The sequence below is a fragment of the Hyalella azteca genome, unplaced genomic scaffold (genome assembly GCF_000764305.2).
Source record: "Hyalella azteca isolate HAZT.00-mixed unplaced genomic scaffold, Hazt_2.0.2 contig7133, whole genome shotgun sequence".
Lineage (NCBI taxonomy): Eukaryota > Metazoa > Arthropoda > Malacostraca > Amphipoda > Hyalellidae > Hyalella > Hyalella azteca.
The window spans coordinates 593366-615718 of NW_025937263.1; the positions used below are offsets into that span (position 1 = coordinate 593366).

The 22353-nt window shown below is 39.7% G+C and overlaps 2 protein-coding genes across 2 annotated transcripts in view; one reads left to right on the forward strand and one right to left on the reverse strand.

The window, feature by feature from the left end:
• LOC108679227 overlaps window positions 1–14971 on the forward strand; it is a 28821-nt gene extending 13850 nt beyond the window's left edge. The window contains exons 2-11 of the mRNA XM_018167825.2: window positions 6431–6535; window positions 6925–7022; window positions 7306–7661; window positions 7973–8105; window positions 8398–8663; window positions 9062–9233; window positions 9825–9914; window positions 10354–10383; window positions 11212–11346; window positions 12092–14971. Of these exons, the coding sequence (XP_018023314.1) occupies window positions 6431–6535; window positions 6925–7022; window positions 7306–7661; window positions 7973–8105; window positions 8398–8663; window positions 9062–9233; window positions 9825–9914; window positions 10354–10383; window positions 11212–11346; window positions 12092–14145 (3439 nt within the window). The 3' untranslated portion in view covers window positions 14146–14971. The remainder of the gene's footprint in view (window positions 1–6430; window positions 6536–6924; window positions 7023–7305; window positions 7662–7972; window positions 8106–8397; window positions 8664–9061; window positions 9234–9824; window positions 9915–10353; window positions 10384–11211; window positions 11347–12091) is intronic.
• Window positions 14887–22353, reverse strand: part of LOC108679223 (WD repeat-containing protein 7) — a gene marked incomplete at its 5' end in the record, with an annotated part of 36801 nt that continues 29334 nt past the window's right edge. The window contains 1 exon segment of the mRNA XM_047881136.1: window positions 14887–22181. Coding sequence (XP_047737092.1) covers window positions 21894–22181 — 288 coding nt within the window. The 3' untranslated portion in view covers window positions 14887–21893.

The window sequence follows — 22353 nt, forward strand, 5'->3', positions numbered from 1 at the left end:
CTTTGTTGTGATGCAACAAGTGGCGCCGAGCAATATTCTCTCTCGGGGTTTTACTCATGTTACATTGGCTCTGATTTGGCAACTATCACTTCTAAATAAGGTGCTGAATGACTCGGCATCTAATATTTAGTGCTATATAGCCTTTCTTGAGATGGGATTTGTGCATCAAAATTAAACGCATAAGTTCCATTACAAGAGAGGTTTCAAGACGATACTTTTTGTGTGAAGTCTGGAGATTTCCACTTATTGTAACTTCAATTAACAAAGTTTATTAAAATTGTATGCATTATCGAAATTTCTGTACTAACGTCACAATATTACTGGAATTTAATTTTTCTGTGAATGTTTATAATAAATGTTGCGCCAATTACTCGGGGAAAACTCGCATTTTTCGTAATTGATTGAACGGTTCCCGGATTGAACGGTTTTGTTGCTTTGCTTCTTTTGCCATTTAAGTATTTCTTTCATACATGTCGTTATTCATCATAAACATTGTTTTGGAAGCTCCAACTAAAACACATTCCGTGAATTTAAGAGCTATGTAGGTATCACTCACTCCAGTCTTCTGTTGATGAGGTCTCCGCTTGCGCGTGATCATTGGACTGAGGTGACAAACAGCGCTATCTTCATGTTGTTATAGAGTCAGCCTTAAGTGATGGTTTGGAGAGCAAAAATACAAACTCCTTGCTTTCTAAGAGAACATTAAGTGGTGCCTTCAGTCCTGCAGGGTAGGAGGACGCAACAAAGGAAGTCTTGTTGATTTTGATTTAAACGAACATAAAGGAAGAGTCGCCTAAAGTTCGCCGCAGCACGCGCGCCACTTCTGTGCATGTCTGGGAGACTTCAAACCAAGAAGACGCGCGGGGATTCTTTCATTTTAGTTAGTAACTGTGCTGCCTGCAAACAGAATAAAGAATATTAGGAAATAATATCCTAAAATTGTAAATCTTGAAATGTGCAGAAATCTTTGAATAATTATGAATTTATTAAAAATATTGAATAATGTTAGTGACTCAAAGAGTTAGAAGTAATTTCGCCCAACACTAACATTAGTTTTCAGGAATAGATATTTCGTAGCAAAATAAACAATTTTAATGATTACTTTCCGAACATATATTATTGGACGTGATTTATTATCCTTTAATAATAGTATTCAAAAATTTTCATCCATCTTCACTGTGCCGCCACCTCGGTGTTCATTAATGACTGGAACTATCTAGTGTTCAACGATTTAACTCTATTTTCTATCACTTCTCTATCTATGGGCGACCGCATCTCGCCGGTCTCAATAGCACCCTGATTCGATGGTGCAGGACCGTCGCTTGCAAAGGACCACTTGTGACGTACGATTATAATTATCATTGCGACGACAGTCCATCAACGACGTGGGTGGCACTATGAAACGCCTCTTAGGAACGAGTCAATATTCGTGTCCTCTTTGGCTGCTGTGGTATGAAATCTCTTTGTTAAAGCTCTACTGCTCGATTAATTTCGCTATTCTTCCTGAAAATGGTCCTCTGAATATGGAGTCAGCTTTGGCCTCGTCTAATGCCAAGTGTTCAAGAGGGTCTGAGTGAGCACCTCAGAAGGAGTGATGACGTGCAATGCATATAAATAAATAAAAAGATAGACGAGCTATTCAAATTTGGCATAAATATTCCTGAAGTCAAAATGGAAATAACATTCTAAAATTGGGAGATCTGCTTGTTTTTAGTTCGAAGATTTCTTTCCAGCAGAACTTGGCAGTCATTCTTAACACAATGTTTTTATTCAACTTTCATGCCAGAGTAAAATATATTTATTGCTTGCTCAGTGAAAATATGAAGCTGAGAACAAAGGAAGCATTTCTAAACTTGGCGTTCGATCGTGATATCACTTCATTGATTTTAAAGATATTTATGTCATTAGTAGGGAGTTGGGTTGACCATGGAGCAGCTTCGCAATTTAATGCGTCTGATTCCATGGAGCTTCCCCACATATAGACAGCCTCTTAGGATGGCTAGTTAAGATACTCGTGCTGCAACATACGAGGCTGTTCATTTTCACGCGCTATTCTAGATACGCGATCAGCATGGCGTTGGAAGTCGTCTCGTTTCTCTCGATAAGGAAATCGCGGTCCGAAAGACTCACCTTCTTAAAGGCGTTAGTGGGCACTTGTACGGACGACCTGGTGATCCTTTTGAGAGAAAGATCTCATAAGTACTGTTCGTGACATGAATTTTTTGTAAAGATGTTAATTTATTAGTAATGGTAAAGTAGCTGTTAGTCTGTACTTCGACAACCATCTTTGCTAATAATGGAGTTATGCAAATATTTTCTGTTGCATCATTTATTTCGTTACTGATAAATCTGGGTCTTGAGTAATAAACTACTGAAATTTTTCATATATCCTGTGTTGTTACTAAAAGTCACTAGCAGTCACTGATATATATTAAAATATTACAAAAAAATTATATTTCTGTACTATTCAATTACTACATTGATTAACTTCAAAAGTAAGAAAAAAAATTCAAAACAAGTACATGCTTTCACACAGTGGTTCTCTATAAGTACAGCAGCACTTTGTGTTATCTTGAGTGGGTTGTCTGCAAGCATCTATACAGACCCATATAAGATTAGTCGTCTCCTTTTGGCTGCTCCTATACAGCGCAGCCATTGCGCTCTATCTCCCCATGTACATGTTGGGTGAAGATTCTTCCCATGCACCGATATTTTGGTGTACCAGAATGCGAGGATGTGCTACTCTTATGGTCAGTATAATTCGCCTGACCTGACAATGATGTGCTCATCATGTTAGCGCGTGCTATATAATTCGCCTGACCTGACAATGATGTGCTCATCATGTTAGCGCGTGCTATATAATTCGCCTGACTTGTACTATATGACTTGACCATGTATGTATACATCGTGTGAGCGCCTGCATCTCTCCTAATTTCGACAGCATTCGAAGAAAAATTTACTTACTCAATGAAAATCTATTCGTGCATTGTCATTTGTATTCGTAGCTAATTGCACCACGTTATTTCGTTTCATCCTACACTCATTACGGCAAACGCACGAGTTTTCTCAATCGGCTCCGTCTTCTGTAGTTCTCGTCGCTCGTGCGACGAGGTGAACCAGGTTGAAGAGAATAAAGCAGTGCGCGTTTAATCATCATTTGATACGGTTTTCTTGACGCCATTTATCCTGCCTTCACATTCTTATAAAAGTTGGTTGAGAACCGACTGCTTTGGAGGAAGAGAAGTCCAGCGTATTTTTAAGTTCAGAGAAAGTGTAGTGGTTATGATCGTGCCCATCGTTTACTCAATAATTCTCCTAACTGTTAGTGCAAGAATTGTTATTATTTTTCTTTATGGTTCATTAATGACCACTTAGGCCATGATGCAATGTATTTCTGAAACAATTTCATAATATACGATTTTGAGCAAAAATTGGACAAGGCAAACAACCGGAAAAATTCGGACGCATGGCTATTAACTGGGTTGCTTGCGCGTGTGGTTTTTGGCGTTTTGCCTCCATGCTGAAAATTTCATTTATTAATGCAAAATAATCGTAATGCACCCTGCCGGCCGGAGCCAGTCTAGAATTAGAGTTCTTGTTTCAGCCTCGTGAGACTTGAAGGAAGCCCAACTGTTAAGACGACGTGAATTCCAGTTCGCATGTGCGATATTGATGAATTTTGAGCTTTGCTTTGAGCTTCAGCCTAATTTACTCGACTCTTACCGTCTGTATACCTTTCGAGTAACAACAAAATATATTGAATCTCATTACATTTGTCCTAACTAAGACATTAAAATTCTCCCGGAAAACAACTCCGTCTACTCAACGCTTGGCGACGATCAGTTGTGAGGTGTTGATGCTGTGAGGTGCGGGGGGTCCCATGAGAGGTCTAGCGAGGTCCGCGATTTGTGAGTTTGATCCCATACGCGTGTCTTAAATCTTACTAATGCTCTTCTAACATGACGCGAGAGCGACGGCTAAGCAAATGGAGATTAGTTGATCTCAGATGTACATGCTAACGCTTCAAGAATTTATCTATTTTTGATGGCAGTCGTTTTATTCTGTGGTGTATATGCAGAGGTGGGCAGTAGCGCGCTACATGTAGCGGCCGCTACATTTTCAGTAGCGGTAGCGGTAGCGACTCTACATTTAAGGCAATGTAGCGGTAGCGCCCGCTACATAATTAAGTAGCGATACGAGGTTTTGCCGCTACAGCGCTACCGCTACATTTATAGATAAAGCCTTTAGATTTTACTTAAGGGGGCCGGCTACCCTCCAACAAAACTTTTTTATTAACAGACAGATCGTTTTGAAACTTGGTAGACATATGTAAAACAGAAATCTAAGACCTTTTTGTTCATGTAAATTTAAAAAAATGAAAGAAAACGTGGAATTAATATAAAACGGCAAATAAGGGGTGCTCTAAAAAAGTTTATAACTTTTGCAAATCACATGCTACAATGTCGAGACACATATATCATTCGATTTGTAACAACAATATCTAGCGACTGTAAAGCCCCGATTTTTTATTTTCCTCGTCGTTTTTTTCGCGTTCTTCCCATTTTTTCACATTTATACCCCCCACCTTCCTCCCCCTCCCATATATAAGTCAAATCATGCATATATTAAAAAAAGGCTTCTGGAGTCGCTAGGTATCGTTTTTACAAATCGAATGGTATGTCTCTCATTGCCGTTGCTTGAAAACTGTTGAGTTATAATTTTTTTAAGATGGCGTTTTTTGGATTTTTCAATTGTTCAGAGAATTCATTGAAAACAGAAGAATTTGCCCAAAAAGTCTTGATATTGTAGCCCAAGCTTTCCCAGTAGCGGTAGCGCCCGCTACATTTAGAGCATGTAGCGGTAGCGGTAGCGCCGCTACATTTCCAAGTAGCGCTGCCCAGCTCTGTGTATATGATTCACTTGCTAACATAGGGAGACGACACTGTTCAGCCTTATGATTCAGTCTGGGATGCCCAGCATAATAATCTTGCAAAACTTATTTATTAAATTCAGCAGAGTTTTTTGTTGAGTAGTTAAGCATTGCATTGGTAGTTTGCTTTATGTTGATATGTTCTGGTCATGGGTCAATAAAATCATATTTGCGCCAGCTGTCAAAGCATCTGCAATAGAATAGGACCATTGATATTTGTCATTGCGAGTCCATTTAGGGTTTGATGTACTGGGCATAAAGCCTGTTAGACGGTGTTAGGTCATGTTTGGTTGTTGATACGTTTAATAATTGGTTAATCTAATTTACGTTAGTAGTTTCAATTTAACCCATTGCATATTTCTTGCGGTCTTACAATCCATGAACTAAATTCGTGGATGCTTCCCGACTTTCGAGGCGGTGGGTCCAATCGATTGCAAGGCTTTCATGCGTATGTCGAGTATGTGCATGATGTTTGGAGGGAGCCACGCTGTGCTGTGGCTTGTCCACAGTGATGGATGAAGCAGCTCTGAGTGATATGCGCGTGAGTAAAGCTAATTGCTTATCGAGAGAGCAAAGACCAGGTTGTTAAAGAGATGAGCGATGGGCAAGCCGCGAAGGGAGATTTTTAAACGTACGTGATTTACGCGAATGCTTTCGTTACTCTTTTATCTTGTTCTGGTAACCAGTCACAGTTTCCCCTTGTCATTTCAATGACTTTTAAGCATATTCTGAAAATTTTATCAAAACTTTCTACGTTGAATGCTTTTAAGATGAATGAAAATTTAAGATAAGTGGTAGCAATGGAACAACATGCAGTTGATATGATTTTTCTCGACACCAACGCCCCGTCCGTTGCTCGCATAGTCGTGTGTGTTGAGCATCTTTCTCCACTGAAGTATCCACGCCAAACGCAAATTATGCACGAGCCTTGTGGAATTTCTCGTCGCAATTTGCCAATTTGTACAGCATAAACTCTGCATTCGTGCAGAGGAACGGTCTAACTCGTATGCGTAATTCGTATACGTCAACAACTTTCATCAACTGGGAACTACTATTCGTGCTGATATAAGAATGTAATTTTCTGGAGATGTTTCTGCACATTTTGCCATTAATTATCTCGCGATGAATAAGCATCAAAAATTTCGTTGTGGTTGGAACTATCACTATTCTATTAATATTGAGCATTATAGTGGTCGAATTCATCTGTTTACAACCATCTTGACTTCTTAATTGTAGCTTCCAATTCTTGTGGCTTTTCTCCGTGCGAATTTGTGATAGTAAATCTGATGCACGGATTGAACAGGTTGCGGCGCATGAATAATTGTGACAGGCTGCATTCCACAGCCATCAATTTTAATTTATAAAATGCCCACCAATCGACGATTAATACGCATCTCGTCGAATGAAATCGTTGCACGTCAAGGAAAATAAATATTTTGTTTTAATTTTCGTTTGTTGTTTATTCTAGGTCAGTAACTAATTTCTTTCTCATTTCAACAGGAACTTCTGCCCCTACTCTGTTGTGAAGACCGTGTCATGCCTCGTTCCAAACGGAACAGAAACTTACCAAACTCGCGTGGCGGTCGGGGGAACTTTTCAAACCATGTGAGCCAACTTAAATGAGTATTTCCCACCATGAGACTCCTCAGATCAATCCATAAACCAGAAGATGTATCGAAACGTGTAATCCTAATTATAATTTGAAACTTTAAATATGAAATTTGATATGACCAATGAGACTAATGGTGCTCGCTTAATACTTCAGGGTGTTTTGGTCATTAGTTTTAGTTTATTTTGCAGGTAACGTGCATGATGACATTATCTCATTGTTATTTGTTTTTCAAATTCTCACTGTACCCTAAAATCATCACGAAGAAAATCTAATATCATCTTTGCAGCTTTAAATGGCATCGTAAATTCAAGTGGAGCAATGAATTCTCAATTCTTCTTCAAAATATTAATTGATAAAAAAATTTCAATTTACCTCCCTGAAGGACAATGGAGCGGCCTCGCCTTGTGACATCGTACAAGGAAGTTAAAGAAACTAACTACGCTTGCTGCCCCGGCTTCTATGGGGACAACTGTGACACAAGTGAGTGATATGGACACAACTGTGAAATATACGCTAGTGAATTACCCAAATAAAAGATGCCAATAATGAAACAGCATTCAAATGGTCATTACTGGCCATTCAATCAATCATGTTGGTTTTGATTTATCCTCGCCATATTTCAATGCCACGACATTTCTTTTACCCACAAATCGAAAATTTTTCTGCGTTTATTCCTGCAACAATATAGCATTATTCTATTTTTTAATATTAATAAATATTTTTGCGATTTGATGAGCAATTTATACCACATGTTGCCTCACAGCTTGCTTCAATTGCACACAAATTGCTGCCCTGGAGAGCCGCCTGCGTCTGCTGGAGGCTCGCGTGCTACGCTCCCGAGCGCTCGCTGCCGCCGATGACGCTAACAACGAAGTCCTTTTCGACGATGACGATGACGCTTTACAAGACTTCAAGCCCATTAAAATGGGGCGTCCTGACGTGTCGCACGTAAATGGGCACCCATTAAACGGCCACAGCGGTGTTCTTGGGGCCCGTGGAACTGTTTTTCGCAATCGTAACGGGAGGCCTCACGGCCTACGGCCAAACAGCACTAGGCGGCGAAGACCTCCTGGAACGAACCCAGTGTATGGTTTTGGTGCCAACGGTGACGGAACTAACGTACGTTTCTCGAGAGGATATGATCGATTTCGTTATTGCGTTTGAAATAGAATGTTTTTAATAATGTTTAAATATATAAAAAATAAAATAATAGAAGTCATTGTTTTTTTAGATTGAGAGTGTTTGATGTCTACACTCAAATATTCTATGATGTTATTCATATTTTGTTCGATATTCTCCATATTTTATTCGTTATTCACATTATTTGTTTCCAATAAACTCTCTGCGTATTCTAAAATATTCTCAATTTTTGTATGATATTGTAATGGTGTTTTTTTTTCGTATAGAAATCTTCTTTGCATATTTTTTAGACCGAGTTCGCGGGTCCAAGTCCGCGCCCGGAGTTTGGCCCCTCTCGCTGCGTGTGCCCACCGGGCCCCCCTGGCCCTCCCGGGCCACCGGGACGGGATGGTCGGGACGGCGGGTCCACTGAGGGCTCGGGAGGTCAGGGACATGCATAGATTCTAATCTCACTTATCGCCTATTCATGGTAATTTAAAAGATGATAATCCCGAGAATTCAATGATTTGTTTTAATATTTTAGAATGTTGTTATTATATTATTATAGTGATATTTAAATAAGGAAAATTTCGGTGTTGAGGCCTTCGTTATTTCAATTACATGTGTTAGAGTGAAGCTTCGTGCTCTTCATCCAAAAATAACTTCAGAACTCTTCCACTCACACTGGGTGAGAATAAAATAAATTAATACGAATAAAAAAAATTATTTTCACCAGATGTTCCTCAACCTCGCTACATCGTCGGCCCGCCTGGCATTCCCGGTATAATGGGTCCGGCGGGCCCGCCTGGCGAGCCCGGGCCTCGTGGTCCCGCGGGGCCCAGCGGACGCGACGGTGTCCCTGGCATCAATGGTGCCACCGGGCCAGTGGGCCCGAGAGGGGAAAGGGGACTCGATGGCTCTCCGGGCTCGCCTGGGCCACCGGGTCCAGCTGGGCCAGCTGGGTCTGGAATTCCGGGACGACCAGGCTTTCCTGGAGAGAAAGTTAGTGGCGGCAATTGAACTGAAGGAGAAATGGAATATTTTTTTTAATTTTTGTAAATTACAAATTTTTGTTTGTTATAAAATTTTGTTTTTATTTCTCTTGAAAATTATTCATTTCAACCTTTCTCTATTCACTGGGTGATCTGCCTTTGATCTATTAATTTGCGTTGATGTTATCAATTGAAGAACCTTCAGTATAATGAGGCATCGAAAATAATAATGAGGCTTTGATCATGAATAAAATGTGTATTTTCCAATAACCTAACTACGGGTAAAAATTTTTAGTTAATAATAGTTTTGAATTTGGCCCGAATCTTTCGAAGTGCTGCAAAAGTAACCGTATAATTAACCGCTAAATTGTGATAAATTTTCAACTTGATATAATTTCATCATCCCAGGGGGAGCCTGGGGTGCCGGGGCTCAGTGGTCCCCCTGGTGATCGTGGCCTCCCTGGGGCCATCGGTCCTGTAGGACCGCGAGGTCTTAAAGGGGACCGTGGTCCAGTGGGACCACCGGGGACCGGCGGCAGATATCGACCAAACCAACTAGAAACCTTGGACCTCAGCAGCTGTGAGTGTTTGTATATACGATGTAATTATTCTGAAGAAAGTGCGTCATTACGTGTCACGTACGTCATTGCTCACCAAGCTCGTCATTACGTATCTGGAGTCCACACTATACGCTTTGTGTATTCAACAAATGACGCGTTCAATCCAGAGATGGTTAGAGCGCGATATATTGGGTATTTCATAATGTATCGGGCAGAGCATAATTTATTGGGCAGAGCCCAATTTATTGGGCAGAGCCCAATTTATTGGGCAGAGCTGAATGTATTGGGCAGAACATCATGTATTGGGCAGAGCATAATTTATTGGGCAGAGCTGAATGTATTGAGCAGAGCATCATGTATTGGGCAGAGCAAAATGTATTGGGCAGAACATCATGTATTGGGCAGAGCATAATGTATTGGGCAGATCATAATGTATTGGGCAGAGCTTTAAAGTATTGGATGGAGCGTGATGTATTGAGTGGAGCGTACATATTTTTATTGAAATGAAACTATGTTTAACTGAGTACCTACTACTTTAACAAATTGATCTGAGAGTGTTTGTTTTCTTATTTTGCGATGAATTAAGTGCATAATGCCGATGTTTCGAACAGCGGCGACCGGGACGAGTTTGCAAGATGTTGGCTTACCGCGACATTTAGCCAGGGGCCCACCCGGCCCCCCTGGCCCCCCGGGACCCAAAGGTATGGAATTCTATTATTAAATTTAATGCAACTTTACCTGAATATAAATTCGTTATAATTATTCGTGGTATTGACAATATTAAACTATAATTTTGGTACAAAAATCTAATAACTGTACAAACTTTGGCTATCTTTACAAGTTTCTTATTTTATGATATGTCTTCAGTATTTGATCCTACGCATGAGTTCGAATATTTCAGGTTAATTCATGAACCTCACAACTCCATTAACGCCTTCCCGTTAACTATCAAGTTAATCTCTATTAATCTCTAATTACTATCATGTCTCCAAAGCTTGATTGACATAAATTATATATATATATATATCGTTTGTATATCTCTATAGCTGTTGTTTCATGAATTTTTATACTAACGAGTAATTTTTCATCGATAAAAATATTATTATTAGTTTCTTTATCGCTGTTTATCTTTGTTTTCAGGCGAGCCTGGCTTCGGAAGCAGCGTTACTGGTGAGTGTTTTCAACGGCACATGAGTTAATTACAAATTAATAATCCTATAGACAACGTTGAACAAGTTCTGTTGGTATTTACTGTTCGGTAACTGACGTGATATATAATTAGGTATTCTAATTAGTTTTAGTATGTTTTTATTGATGATTTTAATTTTATTTTCAACTAGTTAATCGCGTTTAAACTTCAATTACGTAAATTCGTTTGACAATGAAATGAAGTAATACCAGACAAGTTTATCCTGCCCTTGTGTAGATTGTGAACGGGAAATGACATGCCACTTGAGCCAGCGAAGAAAGCAGTTAGAGAGAACAAGGAGCGATAAGGCTAGTAGCAAGGGCAGGGTATAGCAACATCTGACCAGCATGGCCAATTGAGCTCAACGACATGACTGCCTGCCATACAAGTGAACGTCACTTACTACTGCAGTAAATCCTGCGTTTTGCGACTGCTGCTGCTGCCGAAAGTTGGTGCAGCAGTGCGTGTGTAGCTGGTCGCGCGCCTGCTCACCTGCTGATGCTTATCAATTACAATAGGAATTTGCTAATGTTGGTGCACTGATAGTTCATACATGGGTGTTCAACGCTTCTGTTATCTGAAGCATAGGACGAATATTTCGGCAAGAACATCTTACGACGAATGTCTAACGCTTGTGTGCAAGACCTGCTATTTACTTGAGTAAGCAAACCATGTAAGAGTACATCAGGTCCGAATCAGTAGTTCTATTGTATGGTTGAATGTGCCTGTTTTTTTTTCGCGCGAGAAATAGTTTTAAATTTATTAAGCCATATACTTCATTTTACTCACATGAAAGCAACATGTTCCAGACGTGAACTTGTTCGGAGGCGACCTTCGCTCGGCAATGACGAATCTTTTCAGCGCCGTCGCAGCGCTCAGGGAGAACTTGAACTTCCTCGATGACAGAGTGGCGCGCCTCGAGAGAGAACTGCCCCGACTTCGAGGTGTGTATGCCTCCTTAATTTTTTCTGGTATTCCTGCTCTTTCTGTCTTATTCTCATGATGTATTCGTATTTGTACTCAGTAGTGGAATGGATTGTTCGTAATGTGCGTTTGTATCTCATATTTATAATTAAAAAAATTTTCAAGTAGTCAAAATTGTCAAATTTATATGAACTGAATACCCTAGATGTTTCTTCATTTAGTTTATACAGTGGGGGGAAATAAATATTCGTACACTTAAAAAATCGTATTTTAATGTATGTAAGTACACAAACTTAACAGGAAAAGTGATTTAAATTATGTATAGAGGCGCATAGTATTCAAAAATACTATCAAAAGAAATTTAATCTCAATGCAACAAAAAACAATGCAACATGTTCACTTTTCGGGTGAAACAAGTATTCGTACAAAACAATAAATCCGCATTATTTTAATTTAATACTCGGTTGAATACCCTTTATTCAGATCAACAGATACCAGTCTATTTCTATACGTCTCGACCAATGATTTGCAGATGCTGACTGGTATTTTATACATGTACTTACATACATTAAAATACGATTTTTCAAGTGTACGAATATTTATTTCCCCCCACTGTAAGTATACTAGCAGCACGGATGTCTTTCTAAGCACTAGTCTTCTTAGTTTGTCCCCTCTCTGCATCCTCCACAAAAGCAATATGCAGGCAGTTATTTTAGTACATTACTAGTTAAAAATTTTGTTTTAACATTAAAATATTTCCAACAGAACTATCCAACCAAGGTGATCTTCGATCTATTGCATCTGCTTATCCTAGCGGATTCGATGCTGTGACAGATGGAATATCATCATCCACCGATGGACTGAATGGTTTTGTGGAAGAGGTTACGAATGTCATCCAGTCTTTACCAACCGATTCGCATTCGAGTAGCGGTGGACATCATCTTGGCGGTAGCGGTGGACATCATCTTGGCGGTAGCGGTGGACATCATCTTGGCGGTAGCGGTGGACATCATCTTGGCGGTAGCGGTAGGTGGTCTGGGCAGAAAGACCGACCACGAGGCGGAGTAGATGGAGTTCATCAAGCAGAAACTGACAACGCTGGAAGTGGCTCGGAGCTGGAAGACGATTTCCTTCCAGAAGACTCTAGGACACGAGGAAGACCGTACGGAAGCTCCGCTCCCAGTGAAGAGGGCAGTGGTGAGGGAAATGAGTACGGTTATGGTTTATCATTGCCTGAAAAGAGAGGTGATGGTCAAACTAGCAGCGCTAGTGAACATCAACAAGGTCTAGGTGGTCTAGATAGTCAAAGTCAGTATGAGGCAGCATTCGGAGCCGATGACCGTAGAATTGACTCTGGGGATGGCGATGGCTTTGGAGGCGTAGAGGCTGAAACGTATGCAGTTTCTAGACAAAACTACGACGAAAGGTATAGGGGAAATCATCCTGTTGACGGTACTTCTGAAGTAACGAATGAACAAGAGGGTCAGCAGCCTAATAGTGAATATGACTTACATGGAGGTAGTGAGAACTTTGATCGTCCGGAACAAGGAAGGCCATATGACCGACGAGGTACGATTACAAGCACAACGAGCGGAACATCTGTTACTGGGTCTGGTGGAGGGGGAGGTGTCCTAGCGGGTGATCGAACGCGCCCTCATGGACAATCCGGATCACATGGAAGACCTCACTATCGCGGAGATGATAAAACATCTCCAGCTACTAGTAGATATGACTCGCCGACGCCTTCCCAAAGTGCATCAAAGACGGGGAGTGAAGGAACCTCTTACGGTGTTTACTCACAATCTGGAGGGGAACGTGGTCCTCAACTCGGTGTTACTGAACGTGACCAGTCGCTCACTACTCAGCCCAGAAGCTATACGCCAGATATCTATGGGCAAACCGATCCAAACCGGTTGGGAAGTAGCTTCAATCCCTACATTCGTGAAGGCCAAACCCCTGTCCAGAATGGAGGAAGTGCAAGCACACGCTTTACAGAGGATGACGCAAGTCCTAGCAGGTTGAACAACCAAGGCTTCGGAGATGACTCGGATTTTGATGAAGTTGGTAGTGGTGATGGTTCTGGTGCTGGACTTCCATTTGAGGCTGATTCATTCCTACCTCCTGTGGATGATACATCAAAAAGCCGAGTGGGATCATCATTGAATGGATTTGTTATTGCTAATAGTTCCAGTGCATCGGATAATGATCCTACTCAGTACGAGTACTATTATGAAGCCGGTGACGTAGATGATGGAGGGGAAGACTACTCCTACGCTTACGACTACAATGAGGAAGGACGCCGTCTCAGACGGCATCATGGTTCCAAAAATTTCCATAATGCAACACGTGGCAACTATTCCACAGTCTTAGTTCCGAATGTCAATTCATCGACCCCACCCTTGACAAATGGTGCAACTGGAGATCGCGGCGATCAAAGCATCGAATCAGTTAAGTTCGCAGTAACCAAGCGACCGAATTTCAATTCAATAATCTCCAATGAAATACTCCAGCCAACCGATATCACCACTGACATATCGCCTACCCTCGGCATTGCCCACGGGAAGATCCATCGTCGACGATCACACAACGAACAGCGAATTCGTCCTGGCCCTCCGCTACTGCCTGGCCGTACAACCGAGCAAAACTTTCGACCTTACAACCGAACAAATTCTCTGCAGGTCAACAGATTGAGATCTAATTCGAGTTACGGCTTCCCTCAACTTCAGACTTTGAAACGGCTAGCCAACAAATGGAAAACGAAGCGAAGACAACTTCAGAGGTTCAGAAGAAACGCCGTTGAAGAATTAACGTGGATTTAGGTAGGTGGTGTTACACTCAATTTTATTTTATTTAATGAGAAATGTTCATGAGCGTGAATTACGCGTATTCTGAGATCAATCGACAAGATGGTGCTAACAATTCAATATTTTAAGCTAGTGACAGGATATTGACAGGACATACTCACATACATAGCATGCCCCGGAGAGTAGGCGCAGTTAACAAAATCTTCTCATAAACGTGTTACGTCTAAACCCTTTCAGGAAATTACTAGTTCTCATTGTTAAAAAAGTATTGCTTCTTTTTTTTTAATGAAGGTTGCAATGCGTTGGGCATTAGTGCGCTATGTTTTGTATACTTAGTTTTATTTCTCTTCTTCTGTGCCCATATGGCAGGATATACAACTAATAACTGTGAGAAATTCCCGGTTTTTCGTAGGGTTCTCAGCTACTCGTATCTTTAATCTTTTCATGTAAAACTACGAATATCAAGTAAAATATTTGTTACCCACACATTCTTTCAAGGCTGCAGCTCTTTTTTACTCAACATTTTTAATTTTGGTCATGCCCGTGATAGTTTCGGTTCTACTGTGAAATTGATTCTCAATAATTAATTGTTCACACAGTGTAAAAATTTCCTATCCAATATCTCAAATCGATGTTGATCAGAAGCGAAACGCTGTATGAACCTCATGCGGCTGTAGTATCATCGCTAACTAATTTGTGTAGACATTATTTCTCATCGTGAACTATTCGGAATCAACAGAGAAATGAAACTCGGCGGAAACAGATTTGTTTTATATATGTTTCTTAAAGACCAACACTTCATAACCTTTTTTAACATGGAAATAAACAGACGGAGACATTGTTTTTGTCGTTTCACATCCACACTCATTTTCACTACACACTTTCAAGTTAGGATGTTAACAGTATCATCAAAAGTTCATTAAGGAATACTGAAAGGTCTGGTATTTAGAGACAAAAAATTGGGTTGGGCCGTGGTTAAACAAACCGTCTAAAACATTCTAATTTTGCGAATAAGAATATAATTTATATAACAATATGTATTCTTGTTTTCAAGAAGTATAGGACCCCAAATGATACATCATATCCCTAGACCCCGATTAAAATTCAACAGTAGAGCCATTGACGATTCTCAATAAAACTTTCCTCATCAATTAATAATGTTAACGTTCTTATTCATTGGTAATGTTTCGATATCGATCGGGCAGACCATCCCCTGATATTTAGGGAGCAAATAATTACACGTTACCAATAATTCAGTCCAGATTACTAGTAAGAATAAGGAATGCAATGAAGATCACAACAACCTATAGTTAGACTCCACGAAAACAGATGTAAACTTCAGACAGACAAAGAAGTGAAAATCGTTAGTAGTCTTAAGATCCTAGACAAATAGTCGGAAGCATGAGAGGATAGAGGCTTCAATACACGACAGTCTTTCAAACAATATTCAACTAATATTCCTCTTTATGAATCATGTTATTTGAGAGCGCAAGACCACATCTTGTTTACATAATTCACATGAATCGGTAGTACTTCATCACGGTAGAATTACGGGCCAGACAAGTACGCTTCATATCCTTCACACTGTACACAGAATACCACCTATAAAAACATATCCAGAATCCACTTTTTTATTCTATTCTATACAAAAATGCACAGGGTCTGGCCCCAAGTCAGACTGAGGAAAAATTTCGCCAGTTTACTCAGAATTGATAGCGCGTTTAGTAACACACATAGAAAACTATGTGTTAATACTGTCGACGATTCCTGCCACGATTTGTAACGGGCAGTAGAATTGATCGAAACGTGAAACAGAACGCAAAATAATGTTATATTAATTGAGATATTTGCTAATGGAGCTCCGCGCTATACCGATCAGCTTCGATGCTGGTCGTTTTTCGTCAAGGCTTATCACAAGCAAATAATGTCGCTCCTATCGCTCACTGCTGAAATCGTGCAACATTACAACTAATATGAGGTCGACACTCATTTCAATAGACATCGTAAGCTGAAAGAATTAGAGCTGCCGACTTGAGTTAGGCTGCTTAAGAAGACACCGTTCCACTTTAAGGCCTCCCAGCACACAGGTACCTTGAGTCCGTTTATTGACACCTTCTTAATTAAAGCCATGCTGAAAGCATCACCTTTGACGGCCAAGAACCGTCCACTAGCGACGAGCATAGAACTGAGCTTGCCAAGGATCGCACCCAGAGCAAACTCCTCTCATCTCGGTGCCGCTACCGCTGAAGTATAGTGGACTGAAGTACAGTGCCTGTTGCTCACGTAGGAAAGAATTGTTCCACGAGTATGTTGCTCACTTGGTTGTTTGCTATATGTGCCTGCTACTCACGTATGGGTAGATAGTTCCACGCACATGCTGCTCACGTAGGTAAGAATAGTTCCGCGTGTATCCCGCTGACATGGGAGTAGAGATAGTAATCTCGAACGTCGGAGTAAAATATTCGAGCGGTGAGGTTGGAATTCATTGGTTATAATAATTCACACTGCAATTAATGTGTTATATTACTAAGTGTCTTGCATACTGTAATTATAGAAGAAACATTTCTACATGAATGTTGCAGCTTGCAACGCCTTCATCTACAGCAAGGCCAGGAAATGCCTTCTAATGAACGAGAAATTCAACGCTGCAAAGAATTTGTGCAAACTATAAAGATAGAATAAAGATTAAACTTGCTCAATACTCCAAGATATACACGTTTACGGAACAACGGTCACGTTTCTTCACCTTGCGCTACGAAACTGTGGGCAAGAAATATTGGAATTACAAAGAACTTCACATAGATTCATAGTCGCATCACTATTTTTATTTAGAAAGGGAAACATTTTTGAATATTATAACATCAACAGCAGATGCGTATCTAAGTACGCACTCTTCTAAGATTATTGATAAGCTTCGACCACAATTGTGAACATCTGTCCCAGTATCCACGGGTGGAAAGGTGAGGTTTCTATGGTGAATAAAGATAGTGGAGAAAGAGGTTTTCTATGCAACACAAACTACAACTACCAACCTTTGGACGACTCACAACAACACCACTAACTAGTATAACTATATTATAATTATCTTATAGGACCATGTAACAAGAGAAACTCTCAAGTTCCTTCACTACTGCAACTCGTTCGTTCTCTTCTGATCACAGGCCTTTGCAACGGCATACATAGACTCGCGCACTCATCGCTAAATTTACTTGCATGCTGAAATTACAGGAAGATTTAACACAACACAGAAATGGACAGAATATTAAAACACTTTAAAGATAGACAATTAATGATCTGTCAACTCGTCAGCAATGTGTGAGTGTATAAACATATGCGTACGTGACGAAAAGCGCAATGTTCGCACGATTAATGTTCGATGTGTGCTCACAGTCTAGACACAGAAATGAAATTAATCGCGGTGAAAATAACCATCTTTACGTTTATATTCATGTTTCGTAATTACCCGCGAATTGCAAGAATCAACTCGGATTTTCATCATAGATAAAAATGTAATCATCAGAAAATGTTTTTCTTTTTTCCTATCGTAATATTTGCAAAAGTCATCAGGCAGTATAAAAATTCAATGAAATGTTTACCAGATTAGAAAATAGCGTCAAAGCACTGGGATGTGCGGAAGACTAGATCACCAGACGCCAGAAAAACTCTGATACGGGAACGCTTCAATTTTAACCTAGGTAAGATCTTTTAAGCCAGGAGCATCGTTCGAAATTAATTTAGATTATCGCCAATTCAGAACGACTTGAAAAAGATATTAAAGCGAAACATGTAATTGTCCAATTAACGGTCGATTTTAAATTGATCACAGGAACCACTTTCCATTTTCTCACATTCATTTAATTGAAACACTTAAAATGCTGTTAGAATTAAATTTTTCTACCAGTTTGCTGAGAGAAATCGTACATCGTGAATAGGATCTTGATCTGGGTATTCCAGTCTTCATTTGTTACAAATTGCTCCGTAATTTATGAAAAGTACCGTCGCGTAAAGCAGAATATATAGCATGAATGACGCATTCCTCGAGACTTGAATGATCGTTATAATGACCATAACAAATGGTCTCTTGTGACACGAGTTGCTGACCGCATCCTGGCACCGAAACAATTTTTTGCAGCACACTGCAGCGAAAATTTGGCAACGGATCGCGGAGAAACTAACGTATCAATGTAACCATTAAAAAAACTGCAAATAGCATCATGATTTTGACCCGTTTCGAACATTTATAAAACGCTCAACAAAAAAAGTGAAAATTTACAAAGGGAAATAGACGGCAATCCAACGATACGTATTTACAATAAAATAACTACCTTTTAATCCTCTGGGTACTATCGTGAGGTAAAAAAATGATCGGAACGCATTAAAGTCCCGCAGACCCTGACATTCATATTCACACCACGTTTAACGAATCACACTACACCTTATGACCCACGATTAGGCGGATATTGCGATACAGCAGTTGAAGTATCTGGATATACCGCGACCACCGCAATCTTTACACTCAGATATGAGAGTCTACCTTTCAATGCAGGCAATATGCAGTTCACTGCATGGATTTTTTACAGCATCCACATTATCAAGTTACATTACAGGCAGGAATTTCTTGAAAATGAAAGTCATCCTGTCTCAAAGCATCAACGATGTTTTTTTTCAAAACGTAATTGAAAATAATTATAACTAACGTGAATATAAAGTTAGGCAGAAATCAGTAGATCTCTTTGACAAGAATATGAGATGCATAAACCTTGCCAGCCTCTCAAGTTACAACAGCACAAACTACAAGCACCTTTGCAAACCAATTCTTTGACATGCACCGGGTAAAAAAATATGGTGGCTATATGCCAGCACACGAATGCTATGTTGTTTCAAATTAAAGTACAATCAATTGCAAATAAACATTTCAATAATACATTTGCTTGAATAACCGTAATCTCTTGTCCATCAGAAGATCGTAAGAGGTAAAATTGAAACAAAACATTTCCAGGTACAACTCAGGCTAGCAGGACAAGATCAAACGAGGACAACTACAACAACAACAAAAACAACGAGTACGTTTAGATAGTCATAAAATTACACATACAACATAAAACAAATCAAAATTATGCATGCTTTATAATAAATCAAGAGTATACATTATACATTGACCAATCAAAATATGCATACAGATCAATACATCGTACAAGTCTATAGAAATAAGTACAGGGCACATACACATAAATTGTAACTGTGTTTTTGTTGGACTTATATGCAGGTAAGTCAATAGTTTCATAGGTAGCTTAGGAGTAAAATATACACGCGATAGCAGACATGCGGGCAAAATGCTCGCGCTGTTCACGGCGTGAAGCAGCGTAAACATCACAATGATATGTGAACATCAAGTAAAATATCACTAAAATGCACGATAATTAAATACAATTGGCAAAATAATCAAGGCAATCGACGATGAAAGTAAAGTTAAATTAAGGAAAGTTGTGATAATGAAGGGAAAATTGCAGAACGAGAATGAATGGAATGCAGGTTCCTGTTGCCTCGACTAAGGCGACGGGTTAAGGACGAGACCTACAATGATTGCTCCGACTTAGGTTTCTCCATCCATGCAAAAGTGAGAGATTGTTTCATTACACAACAATCAATGAATAAAGAAATAGGGTTGCGAAACTCGTTTAATAAGTTCGAAACTGAACTATTACTAAGCATAGGGATAAATGTAGCCGTTTGCTTAGAATAATTTCTAACAGAATTGTTGGTTGATCCGTCGGTTAAATTTAAATACGGAACAATGATGTTTATTATTCCACATTGTCGCCCAATGTCAGTCTCAATCTGGCCTATAATTCGGATAGTGCGCAAGTTTGGACAACGACTATTAGTCATCGAGAATTGAATATGCTCCCTGGGACTTCAATTGTTAATGAAGTTCACTGGGACTTTCTCAAAGACGGCAAGTTAAGGAACCTTGTATACCGTGATGTCTTTGGTTAAAAATTCTCTATAGGTATTCATAAATATTAACCCAGCTTATTCAACGATCAGATCTATTTACTTTCGAGAGATAAGTTAATCATATATTGCGTTAATCGCTGAAGAAAATCCTACCACATGAAGGCGAAGCAAGTCATCATACTCGTCATCACGTCTGCTGACACTCTTCTCTTGAACCAAATATTAAACAAAGCGCAACTGCAAACTCACCTCCGGCGCTTGATAAAAAATTATTGCGGGTGGATCTGATTATAGTTTTTAATATCTGTATAAAATAGGAGAAGGGACAGCCTTTCTGAGTACCTATATATTTGTCTTGAATATTAATACGGGTGTAATTTTCATTGTTCTAGCATACTCGTTGATTACAAACCTGTTTTTGTAGATACAAGAAATTAATGCAAGGGTAAAACTAGCCCTCATTGAGTGGAGTGCCTACTCTTTTAAAGGACTCAACACCCACGACTTGGACAACAAAATCAACATTATTATCAACGGCATAAATTTAGTAATCGCAGTTTCGCTTATCAATCCAATCTGCCAAGTGCAGACGCGGCTGTATTACGATTACCACCGAACTCACATTACCAAGCCCATGCCCGCACTCTTGCCCATTTTCTACAGAAATGCCCAGGTTGGCGTGGTCTACAGACCTTAACACTACCGCCATAACAATGCTAAACCCACCACAACACCCGCATCCGTGAGAGGAGCCAGACACACAACTCCAACTGACAGATCTCACTTCCATTTCAATGGAAGTGATGGATCATTCTCTCGAAAAAATCGTTAAAACCTGCATAATAGACTAGCTAAGATGGACAAGACAGTAACGACTTTAACTGGCAAGAAAATAAAAAGAAAAAAAGAAAGCTGAAAGTTTGCATAACATATCAATTCAGGACTAGGATTATATTAAATTAGAGACTAAAATATGCGAAATAATTACCAAGAAAAGGTGAAGATCACTTTCCTATTTTGGCACTAGAATAAGAAACTACTCAAGAGTGTAGATAAGATACATAGTAAATAAAATGGCTCCAGATTCAAGTTCAAATGTCAGTTTACGCACACTCACTGTGAAGTTGATTCCGAAGTTTGCTACTTTATAAATAAAAAATAGTTTGAAGAAATTATAAGCTAAAAAATTAACCTAAGATGTGAGCAAGCGGTTTAGCTTTAGCGAAACGTTCAGATGTACGAGTTACAATTGATCAGTAAAGTGCGAATATAATTCCACATCATTGATTTTATAACAATTCACATATTTATCGTGCATTGTAAAAAAATAATATGGGAAAGAATACAAAATGCGATATGTGCTGAAAGTATCAATTCAACACAGGATTATTTGAGACGCGAAAAATAATTTCCACAGAAATTTCTAGGACATGTGAATTGCATAGGACTAGAAGTGAGGCAAGTTCTACATCTGAGGTAATGTCAAACCAAATTCCCATCTTGCCTCCAAATAAAAAATGGGGAATGTTCTTTGTCTGTGAACTCAACATAAAATCTATCATTGCAGTTGAAGGTGTTGTAAAATGGACTATAATGAAATCCACAACAAACTATGAAGGGAAAATAACACAGCCATGAATGATAATATGACAGCATTCCATTTCTATTCATACGAACCTCTTTGTAGCTTGAAGTTTCAGTGACTTTGAAATGAGGTTCACCACACTATCGTTTCTTGCTCATCATAGCTAAAAGTCCCTCAATTAATGAGAATAAATAATTTATGGATTAAAAAAGCTGTTTGTTTATGCATTGAACCTATGCTCAGTGCCATCTGATAGCATGAGCACGACGGTTTTATTCGATATCCAGACGAGCTTAGGGAATCGTTGAGGATTCAGACGCACGATGTCGGGAACCGGCACTGTGCTGAACGATTTTGTACACTTCGTCTGCGATGAACCAAGACCGAAAATTCCCGTAGAAGTTTGCCAGAATGAGATTTTGTTCTCCACCATGGAATATGAGGTCAGGTGCTTGCCGTCTGGCGAAAATGCTACCGCCGTCACGGCGCCGGAGTGAGCCGAGATCACCTGGAAATGTGGCGAGCGTGAGCAAACTCTGAGCACATAAATAAACTTGAGATGGAAAGAAACCTGTGTCTTGAATCGTTTAATTTCTTGAAATAAATTGGTTCGTAAGACACAGGGTGCCGTGTGTGTCATACCCGAGACTCGGTACGTGTTGCGACGGATCTGACATTCC